This window comes from Xenopus laevis, chromosome 8L (assembly GCF_017654675.1).
Source record: "Xenopus laevis strain J_2021 chromosome 8L, Xenopus_laevis_v10.1, whole genome shotgun sequence".
Lineage (NCBI taxonomy): Eukaryota > Metazoa > Chordata > Amphibia > Anura > Pipidae > Xenopus > Xenopus laevis.
In genome coordinates this window covers 55,180,529-55,199,898 of record NC_054385.1, presented here as the reverse complement: position 1 = coordinate 55,199,898, position 19,370 = coordinate 55,180,529, and the positions used below count along the sequence as shown (strand labels likewise).

Genomic DNA, 19,370 nt, shown 5'->3' with positions numbered 1-19,370 from the left:
ATTTTTCAAAAGAGCAAACAGATTTAGTTATATTCAGTTGTGAAATCTGACATGGGGCTAGACATTTTGTCAGTTTCCCAGCTGCCCCCAGTCATGTGACTAAAATTCAGTCACTCTTTACTGCTGTACTGCAAGTTGGAGTGATATCACCCCCCTCCTTTTCCCCCACAGCAGCCTAACAACAGAACAATGGGAAGGTAATGAGATAGCAGCTCCCTAACACAAGATAACAGCTCACTGGAAGATCTAAGAACAGCACTCAATAGTAAAAGCCAAGTCCCACCGAGACTGATTCAGTTACATATAGTAGGAGAAATAGCAGCCTGCCAGAAAGAAGTTCCATCCTTAAGTGCAGTCACCTGAATGGGGCAGCTGGGAAATTGACAATATGTCTAGCCCCATGTCAGATTTCAAAATTGAATATAAAAAAATCTGTTTGCTCTTTTGAGAAATGGATTTCAGTGCAGAATTCTGCTGGAGCAGCACTATTAACTGATGTGTTTTGGAAAAAACATGTTTTCCCATGACAGTATCCCTTTAATGTCGCTGGCTTTGGTGCAACTATGTGCTGAGGGATGGGGCTCATTCACAGGACATTTAGATCTTGGGGATGCAGTACCTACAGTTAGGTATTTTACATAGTCCTTCCGTATGCTGCAGGCTTTACTTCCCCTTTATACAGTAGTTGCACAGGTGCTTGCATATCTATGGTTTTGTGCAGTCCTACATTGTGGGGTGATACAAGCAATGATTTAGGGACCTACAAACAAAACAGTGGAGAATAACATCACCGGTGATGTTGCTCACAGCAACCAATCAGATCTTTGCTTTTGTTTTCTAACTTGTAGGTGACTGTCGAAATCTAATTGCCAATTGGTTGCTATGGGCAACATCACCGATGATGTTTTATTCTGTTTTACACAGCATGATACATAGGCCCCTAAGTGTACCTCCAATTTGCTTTGAGTCCAGTAGCGACAAGAATAAAAAGGACCCTTACGCTTTCTGTCTTTCCAGATCTGGCAACGTAACACACATGGTTGGTTTTGCATCTTTATTTTTAAGCGGCATAAATCCATGTTCCATATTGTCAGAGCTAAGAAATACGACATACAAAAATGACAGTTTTATAGAAAATATTACATTATATTACAAACAAAAAAGCCATCTGCACCAATCATGCACATATACCTTTCCCAAAATGTACCCCATATATTTATTACTAAGCTTTTGGTTTATTCTAGAAAAAACTATTCCTTAAGGCACAAGTTGTTTATGTTACCTACATGTGCATCTGAAAAACAGAGAGATGGCTTGTACCATTAGAAACACTTCATAGAGAGAAACCCCAGTCTAAAAGAGTAGAACGTTGGTGTTTACAACAATAGCTTTAAAGAGTCGCTAAAGCACAGTTACTACACCTTCCGCTGTATTTTATATACGGAGCTTACTACACCAGTCCATGAAGTTCAGCAGCCCAATAATGAGCCAAGTCTTCAAAGTGGTACACAGCAGCTGCCATGTTGGATTTTGTTAGGGCATCTTCTTGAGTGTCAGTGACACTGCACATGCTCAGTGTGCTCTGGGCTGCTGCAGAGAGATAAGCTTAGGGGTTGTTGGAGATCAACAACAAAAAATCAGGGTATATCTGTCACTGAAGCTCATCACAGATCAATATTGTAATAATGTAATAACATTGCTGTATCCCTGTAGTGATATGTCAGGGCCCTGTGCAGGTTGTGGAGGAGCACCAGCTAAAGAAATATCACCGCGCAGGTCAGTAGTACATCCATTTCTACCCATCTTCAGTCACATGTAAGTATTTATTAATATAAACCTAGACATGAACTTTTATAAAGCCTAACAATTATAAACATGAATTCCACAAGTTTTAGCATTATGCAAGAGATGCCACCAAAGTCTATGAAACATAGCCAATACAGAAAACGTTTTATATTACAAAGCTTCTCATCTATTTTTCAGTACGACAAGATCCAGTCCATATATTTTAGCCACAAAGAGTGCAATCATTTTTATTTTGTGTTTTTTTTTTTTTTTTTTTTAAGAGTAGAGGATTAAAACAGACCTAGACGTGTAAATGAGATTCTGTTGGTAAAGCAAATGCAAATAATATTGTATATGTTGTATGTGGCAGTTGATCAGACAGTACAGCTGACCTTTTTAGGGCAAAGAACAAACACTCCTTGGACCAGCAGCATAAATTGCCTTAACAAAAATGGAATCATCTGCTCTCAGTTTAAAAACCACCAACCAACCTTTTTTATTGACTGACCAGACTCCAAATTACTGGAACAGAAATGCTAAACTCTAATTTATGGATAATATTTCTGGCTCATAGCAGCCACTGAATAAAACTGCAAGGACAACATCTAGGCAGCTTTTATAAAAAATCATGTTCTCCTCTTGCTCGGGTAAATGACCGCTATGAGCTGGCTCCATTTCTAGTCTTTATAACACATACATGTTATGTAGCATTATACAGAGAATGTTTAGTTATACTTGTAAATAATTGCCCCAATGGAGTTTGCAACCTCATATTCCTGCCACTGCCATACAAATGCACTCATACTGGCGCCCATTTCATTAACCAGCCTGTCTAAGACTAAGATAAAGCTGGAGCTCACTCCAGTGAAAATCTAGCAGGTACTGTGGCTTTACTCAAGCTGGGACAGGCAACTGGAATGGAACTGCCAACTGAAAGCTTCATTTGATTAGATTGCTCACAAATGTATGCAAAGAAAACCAATCACTTGCTGTGATTATGTGACCTGAATGTTGCTGGGAAGAGGCAGGTTCATGAGCAAATATAGAAACAGAAAGGTACCCATCACAATGTTTAATTGCCAAAAGTGACAGCAACAATCACTGACTTTGCCAGAACTTTATAAACATCTGCACCTCAAAATATGATTTATTCCTAAAATGCAAGAACATCTACAGGGCACAATTGGTAAATTTGAGAACTGAAGCAGGAGGAAAGGCCAATAAACATCTCCATAATGACTTCAGTGTTGCATTCCAATATATATATATATATATATATATATATATATATGCAAGTTGTCTGGACTTTTTTGATTGATATATAATTTGTCCTTTGGACTAGGTCACAGACCAGGGTTAATCTCCACTCCATTTTGTTGGATTATATATATATATATATATATATATATATATATATATATATATATATATATATATATATATATATATATATATATATATATTATAGTGGCTGTTAGTAATGGACTGATCCTCTGAGACTGAAAAATAGTACATCTTATTTAGAGCAGTCCCCAGACTACAACTGGACGAGCGATTCTGGAAACAGCCCTGTTCTGCGCGGTCTCCTTCATTCCTGTAAGAAGCAAGCAGTTCTTTAAGGTGTGTCAAAGTATTCCTGTTACAAAATAAATAGAGCTTGCATTACCCTTTTATAAACAATACATACGCAACACTGTTATACGGGCACCTTTGTACCAACCAAATCTCTCTAAAACTCATAATGTCAACATAATGTCAACAGAACTGAATAAATGCATTGACAGGGCGTATTAATAGGCAGCTGCATATATATATATATATATATATATATATAAAATCTAGAATGACAGAGAATTTGATACAACTTTAAAGTGATACTGACACTAAAAAAATGTATTTTCAAAATATTAATCTACATTAAAAGTTACCTATAGGTCATGTTTATCGTTTTTCCCTGATAGTTCTGATTTTGGAAGTAATTGTTACTTGAAGTTCCTAAACCTGACTGTCCCTTCTTAACCTGTCAGAGTTTCTGATGCGAACAGACTCCTGCTGCACAAATATGGCAGCCCCTCATACAGGAACAGGGTAGTCAGAAAGGTAATGTAAAAGCATCAGGCAAATACTTTGATGCCAACATTATAAATAGCATTCAAAGACAATGTTATGATAGATAATAAAAAAGGTTATTTTCAGATGTCAGTATCTCTTTAAGCCTTACAGTCTACCAGAATGATATGGTCATTGTTAATCTGGCTTTATGTTCTTCATGATCTTTTGTAGAGTCTTGTAAAGTTACTTTGTTACTAGAGATTTCAGATGAAAGAAGCTTTCACTCTCAGATTGTCTGTCCTGCGCCTTCCCTGTAATTTGGATCAGTTGTCAGGGCTCAGGAGTTCTACCTTTGTGGTCAGTCCTACTCAATGTTTCCTCCATGCTCCTTGCTTTATATTATATCAGCCCACCTGCATGAACCACCATAATTTTTACCTTAACTCTAAATAACCTTATATATATTGTGATTCTAAGGTGAGGGAGAACATTCAGGTGAGGGGGGGAGGTGAAGAATGTATGCTGGAGGGATGTCATTGGATAGAGGTGGGCTGAACAATGAGACTTCTGAGCCCTGACAACTGAACCCAAATTACAGGGTGGGAGCAGAACAGTTCATACACATATGTACTGATAACGTGACACAGGTATGTGTAACTTATACTAGATATACCATGATCTGGATGAATGAAAATCTTCATAGTCATTTCTTACTGCTCTTACTAGTAGTGACTGAGTGATACTAACCAAACTGTGCTATCAAATTGTAAGGAATGCTGAGTATTCTTTGCCACATACCCACAGTAGCATTTATTTAGCTAAGGTTTGCTTACGTGTTTCCACATCTCCCCTGTTCTCTCAAAGACAATTGTCTGGGATTGTTTCACTGGTCCTGTAGCATTATAATCTGACAAGAGCCCGAGGATGGGATACTGATTTCTGTACCTGTTAAACAACATAAAAAAAATATAATCAGCTAAAAGAAAAGACTATGGAGAAACAATAGTATTTTTAAGTGGTCCTCCACCCAAAAACATACATTTCTATAATAATTGATAAGTAAGCAAGTAACTTTGCAGTATTCTCTAAAATCCTTTTTTTTATTGTTTTGAATTCCTTTTCGCTTGCAACATTTTAACAAGCTGTTTGGCACTTTCTCCTGTTCAGCCCTCAATAGCTCTGCCTCTTTACAACAGCCAGAGTTGGGATTGGAAGGAACAGCCACTGAAGGTCGACTTCCAGGCAGATAAACCAGCCACACCCACGCACTGATTAGTTAGTAAATCTAACATTGCTTTCACCAAAGCTGCCGCATATTGACACGCGCTCCTCCCTCTGATGATGGACTGGCAGGGGATCTGTGTCGTCTCTATGTTAGACTTAACTAGAGTTACACTGAAATCTAAATGTAACACAGGGAGTCAGAGGGCTGCATTCTGATTGGAGCAGTTTCTTGGCACTGCCTTCAAGAATGCCGTCATTGTAGATCAAGAGTGTAGATGAGTTTCATAGAAATGGAAGAAATTATACACCTAAAAACATTTTATTCTATGGAAGTAGTGATCTCGTGTAGGTAGTATGTTTTTTTAGAAATCCCTCCAGTTTTCTTCACTCAAGCAACTTGTAGTATCTGTTCTTTCCTGGCGCGCACACATGCAAACATAATTACATACATACACACATGCCTCTCAAATGAAGTGTTTGCTGTGGGACAACTCCCAGGCTGCACTTGCTAAGACTCGGATGTCTTTCATTTCACGGATAAGGAAGTTTACAGGACTGAAAACTCTTAGATAATACTGCCATGAACCTTAATATACAGTATAGTAGTAACAACCTCAGGCATAAAACATGACATAATCATTCTTTGGGAAGAGAAGGAAAGAAGAATTAACCATTTGAGTAGAATAGTCTATGCAGAAAATAATTGTATTATACAAGTTGTACATTTAAAGGGGTTGTCCACCTTCCAACACTTTGATCAGTTCAGTTGATTGTTCACCAAAAAAACCCCAAAAAACTATGTTCAATAGAAAGCGTTTCACCTTCTTTTGTGTCTCTAAAGGGCAGAGACAGACGCTCAGATTCAGGGACATTAGTCGCCCTGCTACAAATCTCCACTTCTTCGGGGCGACTAATCTCTCCGAATTGCCTCTCTGATGGCAATCATACACTTCGTTTTCCGAAGTCACCCAAAAATGCCTCTGCGTTCCGTTTTTTGGCGTTCAGCCGCAGGGGAGCGCAGGAATAGACGCAAGTCATTATTTGAAATGGGGCTGTACTCACTCAGGCGTGTGTAGGCGCCGAACGCAGGTTCAGACGCAACATGCTGCATTTTTCCTGCGTTCGGCGCCTACACGCGCCTGAGTGAGTACAGCCCCATTTCAAATAATGACTTGCGTCTATTCCTGCGCTCCCCTGTGGCTGAACGTCAAAAAACGGAACGCAGGGGAGCGCAGGTCAGAACGCTCATGTGTAAGAGCCCTAAAACTTCTATTTTGAAAAAAAAGAGTAAAAAAACTGAAAGCAGTTGAGAAAAAAAAGTCTTTATTTCTGGTGAACATTCTGAAAACAACTGAACTAAAAAAAAGTGTTTGGAAGGTGAACAACCACTTTAAATATTTTTCCCCAAAAGAACTCTTTTCAACATTTCAGGCAGAAATACAAATGTAATGTGTTATTATAATGTTCTTTAACCTTTCCCATGCTGGTGTCACCTCTTTGGGCTACACTGTGTGTTGCCATGAAAATAACCAAGTGGTGTAGATCAAAGAACCTGGAAACATAGAATCAATGGTGCCAGCACAATAGTCTTTATTTTTTATTTTTTTTTGTGGGCACCATAGAGTGGAGATGTATGGTACTAGAACATTAAGAAAGTACGTATAATAAAATCAATTTGCAAAACATGACACTAACTTTATAGCGCACAATGACTAATCTGAATAAAAGTTTTAGCTAATGAAGTGGTTACTGTAATTCTGCATGTAATGTAAAAACAAAGCCTTACTTTTTTGTGATGACAGCTTTGGTTACACCTTTTGACTCTCTTTCTTGACGCAGTCTGAAAAGTTCCTGTAAGTAAGAGAGAGAATAACACAGTGTTTAAAATGTATGAAGTGGGGTACGCTGTGGCAATCGGGATTAAATGCTGGAGGCAGGCTTTAATAGTGATGGACATGTGTATTATAACAATGACACCTTTGTTCCCCTCACCTCTTGTTGTCTCTTAATTAAAGATTCCTTTTCCTCCAATGAAGATGTCAGCTCCAGCAACCTCATCTGCAAATCACCGCTGCTGCCTTCTCGGGTCACCACTTCCTGCTGGAATTTAGTGATCTGGCTCTGAAATTTAAATCAAATCAATTTAGTATTTTAAGCACCACACCAGCCCTACAGAAGCTATATTGGTAATAGTAAAGCAGGAAAAACGGTTTTAAAACGAGATGATTTCTGTAGGCAGTATAGCAAGATATTGGAACCTGGCCACTAGGTGGTGCAATTGCTCCAGGATAAAGTTTCTGCGGACTCATAGAAATCAATGGAGTACAGAAAAACTTCCTTTGACATTTTTAGATATGCCCAAACTGCACCAACCGGAAAAATATGCAGAACAATAGCCCTGTCTACGTAATAGGCAGATTCTATACACTTACCTGGGAGTTGGAGGTTACTAAGGATCTTAATTTAACTGGGGCCATGATTTCCCCCAGGTGAAGTTTCTTTATTCAGAATGTATTTCTTATTAGGTCCAGCAAGTATTCTTCTATTTTTAAAATAATTTAGCTGGGTGCTACGGTCCTTAAAAGAGGCTTGCTTGCTAAAGGAACTCATTTGAATAAATACAAAAGTATGGCTCCCTGGGATTAGTTAACTGCGGTTATGTATTTATAGTAAAGTAAGATTACAGACCACAAGTACAAACATGGTATATTTTCTGTATTACTAAACTGATGTTAAATTGATAGTGTAAAGTTGAGTAAAAGTTATGTAACTAGAAGGAAATAAACCTGTGTGCAAGCAGAAAAAAAATAGAACATGGCTTTTAAATTGTACCCCTTTTTCACACACTATATTTTTTTTTTATTTATTTTTTTAGAACAGTCTTCCGTTTAAGGTTTCCTCTGCCACCCATGTCTTATTCTGGATCATCGGCATTAATTCACAATATCAACTTACTCTCAAGATACGAAGCTCCTTGTCCTTTTCTTCTCTCAGGTTACCGATCATTTCCAAGTACTGTTTGGAGATCTCGTCGGCCTTGGTTTGCAGCATTGGGCTTGAACAAGTATCAGAAATCTGCACATGAAATAAGACAAATCAAACCTGCAACAATGAATATCTGTATCCATATTTATCTCTAATGATTCCGTAGCAAAGAGATGAAAACAAAGTCCTCTTATGATAGTTTGGGCGCAAACTAGGCAGACTGAATGATCACCCAAACTGATTAGTAAGGGATTAAATCAGGATTATCAGACAAATGATTTGCCCCCTGCATTCACTTCTGCATTGGACTTTCTGGGTACAGCTTCCCTTTTTATGTTTTCATTAATGTTCAATTAAGTAAGGGGAAACCAGACATAATACAAAGAAATAGAAAACTAAATAGGGGTGGGTACACAAGGGAACACAAAAGGAGGGGAAATGTAATTTTTCATAAATTAGCAGGCCCTCTGTTCTGTTTCCCCCTTTTACCTTAACATCTGATAGGTTTGTTTCTCTCTTTAAAATGAGGCCTCACTCACAAATGGAGATTTTTTAACACACATTGTAAACCAAGACTCTCTTTCTCAGAAAGTCAGAGAGTTATGACAATATTTTCTGTGAGACCGATGGGGGGTAATAATCTATTATCCTGAACGCTTGCAAACGGTTTTCACTCATAATTGGTTTATCATACCTAAAGTTGACTTTAAAAAATCATTTAAACAATATATAAGGCTAATAAGATTGTTTTTCCACTAATATGGACTCATGCAGCTCAGTTGCCATCAAGTACAAGATATGGTTTTATTATTACAGAGAAAAAGACCACCAATTATTTGCTTAAAATGTCATCTACGGGAGATATACTTCCTGTAGTTCAGAGCCTTTGTAGGTAGCGGGTTTCTGGGCAAGAGATTGGGTACTTGTACACCAGAGCAAAGGTAGTCTCACCTGCAGCCTCAGATTCTGATTTTCCTGGTACAAGGCATTCTTTGCATATTCCAGCTCTTTTAGACAATATTCTTTGTCATTTTCAGAGTTGCACAGACTGAGGATTTTTTCTTCTAATCTGCTGATTGTCAGAGAGCGATCTTTCAGTTCTTGCTGAGGGGCGAGAGGCAGGACAATGCATATTAATTATGTTTGTACCCTATTCCAGTGTGCTGTAGCATATCCCAACTGTTACCCAGCCATTTTAATTTATTGTTCCAATGGTTACCCTCCTATGCTACGCTGTACTCTGCTCTCCTCTGGTATCATGTTTCTGGTCCCATTTGTAACACTGTATTCTGGTCCATTAACTTTTATCCATTATGTTCCACTTTGTATTCTGTACTCCTCTAGTATAATGTATTAGGGTGCATTGGTTACACTGTATCCCACTCTTCTCTACTGTCATGTAGTACATTCCTCCTCATTTCAAAGTTTTCAAACCTAGTTTGTTGCACTACAATGCATTTTACATGTAGGCACCAAGGTCACATGATTAGTGTTATTTAACAGTATGTTGATGAATCACACCATAGTCGGAAATCTTAATTGTGTAATATTGTGAACAGAATTATACCTGCTGCTGTCGATTCTTTTCTCTCAGAGATGCCAGCATGGCTTCATACTCCTTTATTTGAGAGCCCTTAAAGGTCAAATCTCTTTCCAGACTTTTCTTGTCCGTGTCCAGTTTCTGTGAATGTACATATAGAGTATTGCTTTAGAACAGATTGTTTAGAACATTTTGCCATATTTGCAAATGGCCTAATCAGCTGTGTTGTGTGGAATTACAGGGTAAATGGATTTAAACTGCACTAGTATAACTGAACTGACAAATGGCAAGGCTAAAGATCCTAATGTAATACTAACACCGCACTGGAGTAATCACTACGTGGGCTGCTACTGCATGTCAGCTGCATTAATACATTTGGTAGCACTATTCTCACACTGATATACTTCTGAGAACTCGAACACAGATAAGCATCAAATAATTGTGTATTAGGCACAGTGTAGCGCAGAGAGATACAGAATATGTATGTATGACTGGACACTTACATTCAGATCATCTTGCAGGTGAATCAGCTCCTCACGCAGGCTGTTGAAGGTGTTTAGCACCAGTCTCGTTGATTTGTCTGAGGTTTGTCTCATCTGACAGTGACAGAAAACAAGAGTTATATTCTTTTATACTATTCAACCCCCAACGGAGTTATGATCTGAAACAATGGGTTGTCACCTTGCAGCTTTTCCTGCTGTTTTTTTTTCTATTACAGGTTATCCAGAATGTTTGGGACCTGGGGATTTCTGGATAATGGATCTTTCCGTAATTTGGATCTTCATACCTTAAGCATGCTACAAAATCATTAGAACCTCAAATAAACCCAATCGGCTGGCTTTGCTTCCAATAAGGATTCAGTATATATGAGTTGGGATCAAGTATAAGGTACGGTTTTATTATTACAGAGAGAAAAAATAAATCATTTTTAAAGATGTGGATTATTTGGATAAAATGGAGTCTATGGAAGATGGCCATAGTTGAGAGCTTTTTGGATAACTAGTTTCTTGATTATGGATCCCATACCTGTACAATAACCGTTTTCTTAAAGGGGACCTGCCACCCAGACATAAAAAAGCTGTATAATAAAAGCCTTTTTCAAATTAAACATGAAAACTACACTTATTTTCCTTACCTGTAGGAGGTAACGAATTTGCTGCTTTGTGAGTTCAGACACCCCTTTTGGGATTAATGATTCAATGTCCTGCAAGAAACAAAGCAAGTTTAAAGGAGAACTATTGTGAAAATGATCTAATGAATATAAGCTTTGTCATCATACTGAAATAAGACACTTTCTAAATACAATCAATTATAAATTTGGTACTGTTTCTGAAATATTCAAGTTTATCTTCACTATCCCTCTCAGCATCTGTTTCTCTTCATTCTCTCTTCAAGCAGGAGTTGGGTGTCAGATATTCATTGACAGTTAGACCCAATATATCTTAAAGGGGGGATCCCTTTCCTAGCAGATGTATTAGAGCTCACTCAAATAACCGATTCCAGAACAAACAAAATCTAACAAAATAACTGCCTTTTGCACAAATCCTGCATGTAAAGAGACATGATGTCTGGTGATTTTAACAGAATAAGTTCTAATGCATCTTCTAGGTAAAAAGAGCCCCCCTATAAGATATATTGAATTTAACGGTCAATAAATAGCTGATACCCAACTCCTGAATAAAGACATAATGAAGAGGAAACAGATGCTGAGAGAGGAATAGTGAAGATAAACTTGCCTGTTTCAGAAACGGTACTGAATTTACAATTTATCTAGTTTTAAATGTATTTAGAAAGTTTCTTATTTCAGTATGCTGAAGCTAATATTACATTTTCGGTTTCAAAATAATTCCCCCTTAAGATTTATATTTTTACTGTTGCCGTTTTAATGTAGAGATAAACATGCTTTTGTAATTGTATGTACAGCAATCCCTTACAGCTAACACTTCCTTTCACAAGAGACAATGATGTCCAGCAGATTCTCTTTCCTCAGATTTTACATGCAAAGTGAAGCATTTACTTGTCTCATGCCATACATAGCACTTCCTAAATACCAAAAATTTTAGTTTTTTATTCTCCCATAAGGCATCATGGGGGGAGACATGCAAATCACTCCTTTATGTCCCGTTGTCCAACTATGCATTCAGAACCGCTGGTTTTATAGCACAGACACAGCCTAGTGGTTCAGAGCCATATATCCAAACTTGCAGAAAGCCTGTTTCAATCTGGTTAAACCTCATCAATGCAAGATATTAGAATATGGCTTCTGGGCTTCACTTGAAGGGCTTTTTGGCTCCTTTTTGCCCATCTCGCCCAAACCAGGTTTGGTTTTCTATGTTGCTAATTTTCTAGTCCTACCCTCTCAGAAGCCATGGTCCAATATTTTGCACTAATGAGATCTAACCTGATTGAAACAGGCTGTCTGCAAGTTTGGACATATGGCTCTGAACCACTAGGCTATGTCTATGCTAAAAAAACAGCAGTTCTGTGCTATAAAACCAGCAGTTCTGGATGCAAAGGGACATAAGGAGTGATTTGCATGTCTCTGCCCATGATGCCTTATGGGAGAATTAAAAAACGAATTTTTGGTATTTAGGCAGTGCTATGTGTAAATAGCAAGGCAAGTAAATACCTTCTGATTTCAGAAGGCTTCACTTTGCATGTAAATGCGTGTAAAGGGCTTTTTGGTTCCTTTTAGCCCATCTCACCCTAACCAGGTTAGATACTAATTGTCCTCTGTTGGAATTCCAATTAAAGTCCTCTGGACTAGGCTGGCAAGCGGATGCTTGATGCAAGCTGGGTTGCTGTGCGCCCATGAGGGAGGCACCTGATTTTCTTTTGAGTCAGGGGCAATGCACATGCACCTATGCGATTAGGTGGGGGTGGGAAGTTTTTTCTTTTTCCGGCTGCCAGCTGGAGCCTTACTAAAGGCAATCAATTGCCTTGCACCGCACACACCAGCACCTTTTTTGTGTTTGGTTTGAGCACCCTGAATGGGGTCATAGTCCTTTGGCTGGACCCCAGGCCATGACACGCCCTGGGGGAAGCTTCGGCAGAACCCAGGGTAGACGGGACTCCCATTACCTTCGGTGAAGGGGAGTCCAAGCGACCTCAAACCCCTTTGGCGAAGGGGGACCCATCCGTTCAAGCTGTCCCCGGGCGGTAGCCTGGGACACTTGGACAACGGAGCCCATGGCTTCAGGTAGGACTCGGAAGGATGATTCAATATCATCAATCCTTTTTGCATTTGTGAAATAAGTGTACATTCCCATTATTATTTCACAGAAAAAGATATAAGTAGGAATATTTTGGTTCTATACCTGCTCATCAGATTCAGACAGCTTCCTAAAAATAAATTTAAAAAAAATTAGAATCAGGTTCCTTCAGTGGTATGAATACTTTAGAAAACAGAACAGTTTTGAATAATATATTGAGAAATTGTCCTTTGAGGATTCATTATTATATAATGGGCATCAGTGCATGCAATGTATCTCTTTGAAGGTGCTAAGACTAAGGCCAGCTACTTTTAACATAGTTCCTAGGTGTTCTCTAAAATTACTTCATATTCTGATACTGTCAGTTCCACCAGCCATGAGGCATTTTGTTGCTGTTAAAAACAGGACACAATGGGCTGTGAAGCTCTGCTTAGTTTATACAATAAGGAACATTCTTGGGAGTTCACAAACCCTTAGGCAATTACCTTGCTCCGATCTTCTCCACATGCTGCGTCAAGATACTGTATAAGTCATTGTTCTTTCGGCTCAGCTCCGCCAACAGTTCTCCAAAATACCTTGCGTCCAGCTGCTCGGGGCCCACATTAACATTCACCTAAGGAAAAGACTTTTACTAGCAAGAATGTGCAGGGAAAGAGGCCAACTTTGTAAGTACATATTTTCAAGCCTCACCTACCCCCAGAGAGCAAACAGAATGTGGATCAGCGTTTTGTTAAATAGAATTCAGGAAGTTTACCTTATTAAAACTAAATACATGAGCATGATGGTACTTTCATAGCTACTTTATTGTGCTGATAAGCTCATTTACATTGTAAAAATACAAAGCACAACAATGTCCCTTCCAGTGGCATAACTAGATGTTACTGGGCCCCACAGCAAATTAATTTTAAAGCCACCAACATATTGAGAGATTGCCCTGCCTTACCAATAAATGTTGAAATTGCTCATTATTTGGGCCTCATGGGGCCCCTGCATCCGCAGGGTCTGCTTCCTCTATAGTTACGCCCCTGGTCCCTTACTGTAACTGAACTACAACTCCCTTCACCCTCAACCAATTACTGGCAGAATGTTATAATTCATAGTTGAAATATGTACTAGACTACACGTCACTTGTTTGTAGGTGCTCACTAGGCTGTAGATAAGTAATGATCGGTTTTGGGAACAATTGGCAGCCATTCTGTCTCACCTGATCATGCCATATGGCTCCTACTCTTGTGCTCAGAATGGGACAGATGGTACATTTATCCGCTTTGCACTAATACAGCCATATTCTGCCTTTAAAGTAACCAGGCAAGTTTCTCCATGCCTCTGAGTACAAGGTCCCCTTTGGGGTTTAACCTTTATTCAGGTCACTAAGTTTATAATATGATTACACATAAAGGAAACTTATTTGCAGCAGTCACTATGTTATAAATGGCTGGAGGGGAGCAGCCTTACAGTCTGGGAACAACAGCCAGAATATATCAAATACACTGAGCAAATGTAGAAAACATACATTTTATTTAAGGTCATAAAAAGCCTTTTTTCTGCAAAAAAGTACAAAGGCTGATTTTTCTGACATTGCAATACAATATATATTCCGCTGTCTCCGTAGATATTAAAATAGCACGACACTCCATTAATGTATTCCACAACTATAAAAATATCCTCGTATGGACATTTAATTCAGTTGTTTTTCATGATCTGTGTAACTAAAAAAATGAATGAGCACTCTGTATTCATAAATGAGTATACGTGCCATGATATTGGCACATAGAGAAGCCTGGGGTTTACAAAAAGTGTTGAATGCACAAACATAATTCAGCACATGGACAAAGCCACCCACTGCACGTCCCTCTTAAAAATGTGCAAAATAAAAGATAACTTTTTAGTTTACAATTAATCTAAGGGGATATTGCATTCATAATCTGATGTGCATCTGAGCCATTTTGAAGGACAAGGAAAGTCTTAAATAGAATAAGGCTAGAAATGCTGTATTTTGTATACTAAACATAAGCATGAACTTACTGCACCACAAAGCCTAATCAAACAAATGATTTATGCTTTCAAAGTTGGCCACAGGGGGCTGTCATCTTGTAACTTTGTTAAACATCTTTGCCTGACCCTGACTCTGCATATGCTCAGTGTGGTCTGGGCTGCTTAGGGATCGTCATAAACAAAGCTGCTTGAATTCTGCATGGCTAGGAAGTAAGGCGGGGCTCCCCCTGCTGTTCATAAGTATGATTGTTTCCCTGCTCAGCAGTTAGGGACCGTCTGACAATTCCTATCCACAGCAGTAAATGAAGGGAGAATTTCACTGCATACAGTCAGGTTTCTTATAAAAACGGTACACATTTTTTTGGAGATAGGTTTCTTTTTCATTAAAGAAAGTAAAATTGGGATTTTATTTTTTTGCCTTTCCTTGTCCTTTAATGCATGAAATAAATGAGTGGGTGTGTGCAGGAGTGTTAGGGTTTCAGAATTAGTTATTGTAGCTACAGTTCAGCCTAAGGTAGTTTCTCCATTTCAAATGCAAGCTTCCCTAGAATCTCTGATGGTTCTAATGGCTTTATTTCTGGCTGAGGCGTGTGAAATTTATTTGCAAACTATTTCTTGAAGCTTTTTCCTGATTTTTTGGGAGCCACACCCCAGGCTCCTGTATTAACATGCTCGTTCAAGGCTTAAAATGTACAGAAGGGATTGATGGCAAAATTAATTAGCTTATTAAAAATACCAAGTTTTGTAGCAAATAAACACATATCTTCAACACCCTCAGGGCTTGGAAACGCTGCATTGGAAAATTATTTTTTTTAAAAAAAAAAAAAAATCCTTTCAAGGCATATGTAGAATTCCATTATGGGAAAGTGATATATAGCAGGATCAAGTGCTAATTAAGTACATAGTGTCACCAAACAACTCATTCTCACGGAAATGGGTCTAACAGAATATCTTTCAATTTACTTAGCGACTAGTGATGGGTGAATCTGCAAAAATTTGCGAAAACCCCAGCCCCAGAAAAATTTGTGAAAAATTATTTTGAGACGAGCAACAATTTTTACACTCGCAACTTTTTTGCCAGCCAGTGAACTCTGGAAATGTGCAGCGAATCCATGCCTGACGAATAAATTCGCCCATCACTATTCGCGACTAGGGATGGGCGAATTTTTGTCGCCTTGTTTTGCAGCGGAAATGACGCTCATAGACTTGTATGGCGGCGCACGTCAAAAAAAAAAAATGACACATGTAAAAAAAATTCGCAGTGCTAAAAAATTATTTTGACGCCCATAGACTTTAATGATGTCATTCCGCCGCCGGCAAATTTTTGCCGAAACGGGTCATATTCGCCCAAGCCTATAATTGATTTGATTTTAAATCATTTTAGACTAAGGCTTTTGATTCCTAAGAAAATCATTCCTTAAAAGGAATTTCCTAATTTTTGGGAAATTATAGAAACACAGTATACTTTGGAAGCAGGTCTGTACTGGGAATCAAAATAAGCCCTGGCATTTCAGGTACACAGACGCCCAAACAGTCCCCACCAGCCCAATAAATAGTGTCTGTCTATGGCAACTTACAGTAGCCCCTCTGGCATTTGCCAGAACCCACAGACAGTCCGGGCCTGTTTGGAAGTATTTATGGATGCCGAAAAAAGCTTGTGCAGGTCTTCACTACATATAAAAGCGACATCTTCAGACGGCATGTCAAACTAGTAATTTACACAGTACACAACACCTGTATCTGAAACCCCAGCACATATTGAATAAAGGCCTCGAGGAGCTGCTAGGCAAGCGTTAGAGACTGGCCAGACTGCATTCCAGAGCACAACAATCTCACAACGTTTGTAGTTACAGGTGCTACATTGGTAATTACTCTACATGACATGCTATTCACGCTTTTGGCTTATATGACCATCAGGCTAAAGTAATAAAAGTAATAAAAAGTCTTACATTTGCTAGTAACGCATAGCAATCAATCCAATGTTTGTTTTCAAACAGCTGACCAATAAATGCTACCTGCTGATTGGTTGCTATGGGTCACTAGACAAGTAGCAAACATAAGACCAAGTTCTTCATAAATTATGTGTCTATTAGAAAAAGAACAACAATAATAATGGCTTTGTGCGAGCATAAAGGGCAACCTACCTGCTCAGTCAGGTTCACTGATACTTTCTGCTGAATTTCCTGGGTAGGAGCAATCTCCTAGGATAAAAAGCAAATAATCAAAACAATCATTTTACAAATTGCTGTTTTACAAGGTTCTGGGTACATTTACTATGCTCCGTGTATCCTTTATATTCTTTAAATGATGTAAAATTGACGAGGGTGCTATTCTAAGCACTTTTGCAATGTACATTCATTATTTATTTATTTTTACTTCCAAGATATTAAAGTATTCATGGACTGTTACAATGCATTAATTTTGTTACCACCTGCTGGTCATTTTCAGACCAGTCTGATCTCCAAGTAGTCAAAGAAGTTTTCAGGAGAAAGAAAGCGGCTGCTCTGATGTTCTTCTGCTTAGGAAAGATTTGAGAAAGATTTCTTATTTTTTCCTAAGCAGAAGAACAGATCTTTCTTTCACCTGAAAACTTCCTTGACTACTTGGTGGTCAGACTGGTCGGAAACTGACCAGCAGGTGGCGCTGTTGTAACAAAATTCATTCATGTTAAAAGTAAATGTATTCTTTAAAATCTTGGAATTGAAAATAAATTAATGTACATTGCAAAAGTGCTTAGAATAGCACTCATTCATTTAACATTCACTTATTTTTAAGGTTTACTTATCCTTTGGGCAGCAACAGGGAAACTTGTATTTTAGAAGCACGCTAAATAAGGATCATACTAAAGTGCATGTATACATAAATGAAAAATGATATGACAATGTATTGTTTGAGCATATACAGAAGAGTTCCCATATTACCATCAGAGTCATACTATTCCCTCCTGTTAATTGGTTTTATAATTACAGTAATTCAGCTTAGACTCATTTGCAGAACATAATTCTATTTCACCACCAGGTTTTTTATAAACTGTCCTACTGAGATGTATTGAAAGCTTTTATATAATTACCTGCTCAAATGTCTGCACTGAACTCCTGGTTTGAATATTTTGGTCGAAAACTTGATCAGTTCCAGAGGATACACTCATTGTTCTTGTGTTCTGGGAAAGTTTATCCTGTTCCAATGATAAGCAACAAGAAGGTATTATAGAGCGCCACAAAAAATGGTTTTGCAGAAGAAAAAAAAAGAATCCCTACAATTACACCTGGAGAAATGCTTGGTAGAGAATATGGCAAAGATTTCTATACTGAAGGGCAGGTCAGAGGAAAGGGATATTAGTTAGACTTTATTTTAAAGGGGGTAGTTCACCTTTAAAGGGATACTGTCATGGGAAAACATGTTTTTTTTCAAAATGCATTAGTTAATAGTGCTGCTCCAGCAAAATTCTGCACTGAAATCCATTTCTCAAAAGAGCAAACAGATTTTTTTATATTCAATTTTGAAATCTGACATGGGGCTAGACATATTGTCAGTTTCCCAGCTGCCCCCAGTCATGTGACTTGTGCCTGCACTTTCTGGCAGGCTATTATTTCTCCCACTTAATGTAACTGAATTAATCTCAGTGGGACTTAGCTTTTACTATTGAGTGCTGTTCTTATATCTACCAGGCAGCTGTTATCTTGTGTTAGGGAGCTGCTATCTGGTTACATTCCCATTGTTCTGGTGTTAGGCTTCTGGGGGGGGGGGGGGGAGGGGGGGGTGATATCACTCCAACTTGCAGTACAGCAGTAAAGAGTGACTGAAGTTTATCAGAGCACAAGTCACATGACTGGGGCAGCTGGGAAACTGACAAAATGTCTAGCCCCATATTAGATTTCAAAATTGAATATAAAAAAATCTGTTTGCTCTTTTGAAAGATGGATTTCAGTGCAAAATTCTGCTGGAGCAGCACTTTTAACTGATGCGTTTTGAAAACAACATGTTTTCCCATGACAGTATCCATTTAAGCTAACTTTTAGTATATTATAGGATGTCCTTTTCTATTGTTCTTCATTTTATATTTCCTATACTTTATTTCATTGTCTTCTTCTTCTTCTACAGCTTTCCAAATCTAAAATGGGGGTCACTGACCCTGCCAAAGTCAGATGAGAATGTCATAACTAAACACATGGATGAGATGGAAATTACATTTCTACAGAGAGGGTATCCTGAATCCCTTCTGAGACAGCAACGGCTGGGTACTGAGAACTCTGGCAATGGTTCCCGGTACCAACCAAGAAGCAGTGGGAATAATTCCTTTTGTTTCTGAATATAATACGATCAGACAGGATGTGGCTAAAATCATGCGCAAACATTGGGGATTGCTAAGGGATGGGTTACCAAAGTAGAGTCCCCTAATGTAAAAGAATTAGGACTATTGTGTCCCTAGTAGTAAAATCAGATCTGGGGAGCGGCACAGGATAGGAGCGGGTATTACGAGCAAAAAAGAATGGCACCTTCCCATGCCTGCCTTGTAACTACTGCTCCAATGTAATAAAGGGGGATGTTGTTTACCATCCATGCAAGGGCACTGTGAT

The 19,370-nt window shown here is 38.5% G+C and overlaps 1 protein-coding gene across 3 annotated transcripts in view; it reads right to left on the bottom strand.

Moving 5' to 3' along the window:
- Window positions 1-1,040: 1,040 nt before the first annotated feature.
- pof1b.L (POF1B, actin binding protein L homeolog) overlaps window positions 1,041-19,370 on the bottom strand; it is a 47,034-nt gene continuing 28,704 nt past the window's right edge. For 2 of the 3 annotated variants that reach the window (XM_041572770.1, XM_041572772.1), the window contains 13 exons: window positions 17,864-17,968; window positions 16,938-16,994; window positions 13,284-13,411; window positions 12,904-12,928; window positions 10,722-10,790; window positions 10,090-10,182; window positions 9,614-9,727; window positions 8,998-9,150; window positions 8,017-8,136; window positions 7,054-7,182; window positions 6,848-6,912; window positions 4,671-4,782; window positions 1,041-3,421 (listed from right to left, as the gene is read on the bottom strand). In XM_041572770.1, the coding sequence (XP_041428704.1) occupies window positions 3,401-3,421; window positions 4,671-4,782; window positions 6,848-6,912; window positions 7,054-7,182; window positions 8,017-8,136; window positions 8,998-9,150; window positions 9,614-9,727; window positions 10,090-10,182; window positions 10,722-10,790; window positions 12,904-12,928; window positions 13,284-13,411; window positions 16,938-16,994; window positions 17,864-17,968 (1,191 nt within the window). In that variant the 3' untranslated portion in view covers window positions 1,041-3,400. The remainder of the gene's footprint in view (window positions 3,422-4,670; window positions 4,783-6,847; window positions 6,913-7,053; window positions 7,183-8,016; window positions 8,137-8,997; window positions 9,151-9,613; window positions 9,728-10,089; window positions 10,183-10,721; window positions 10,791-12,903; window positions 12,929-13,283; window positions 13,412-16,937; window positions 16,995-17,863; window positions 17,969-19,370) is intronic. The other variant, XM_041572771.1, reaches the window with a different exon arrangement.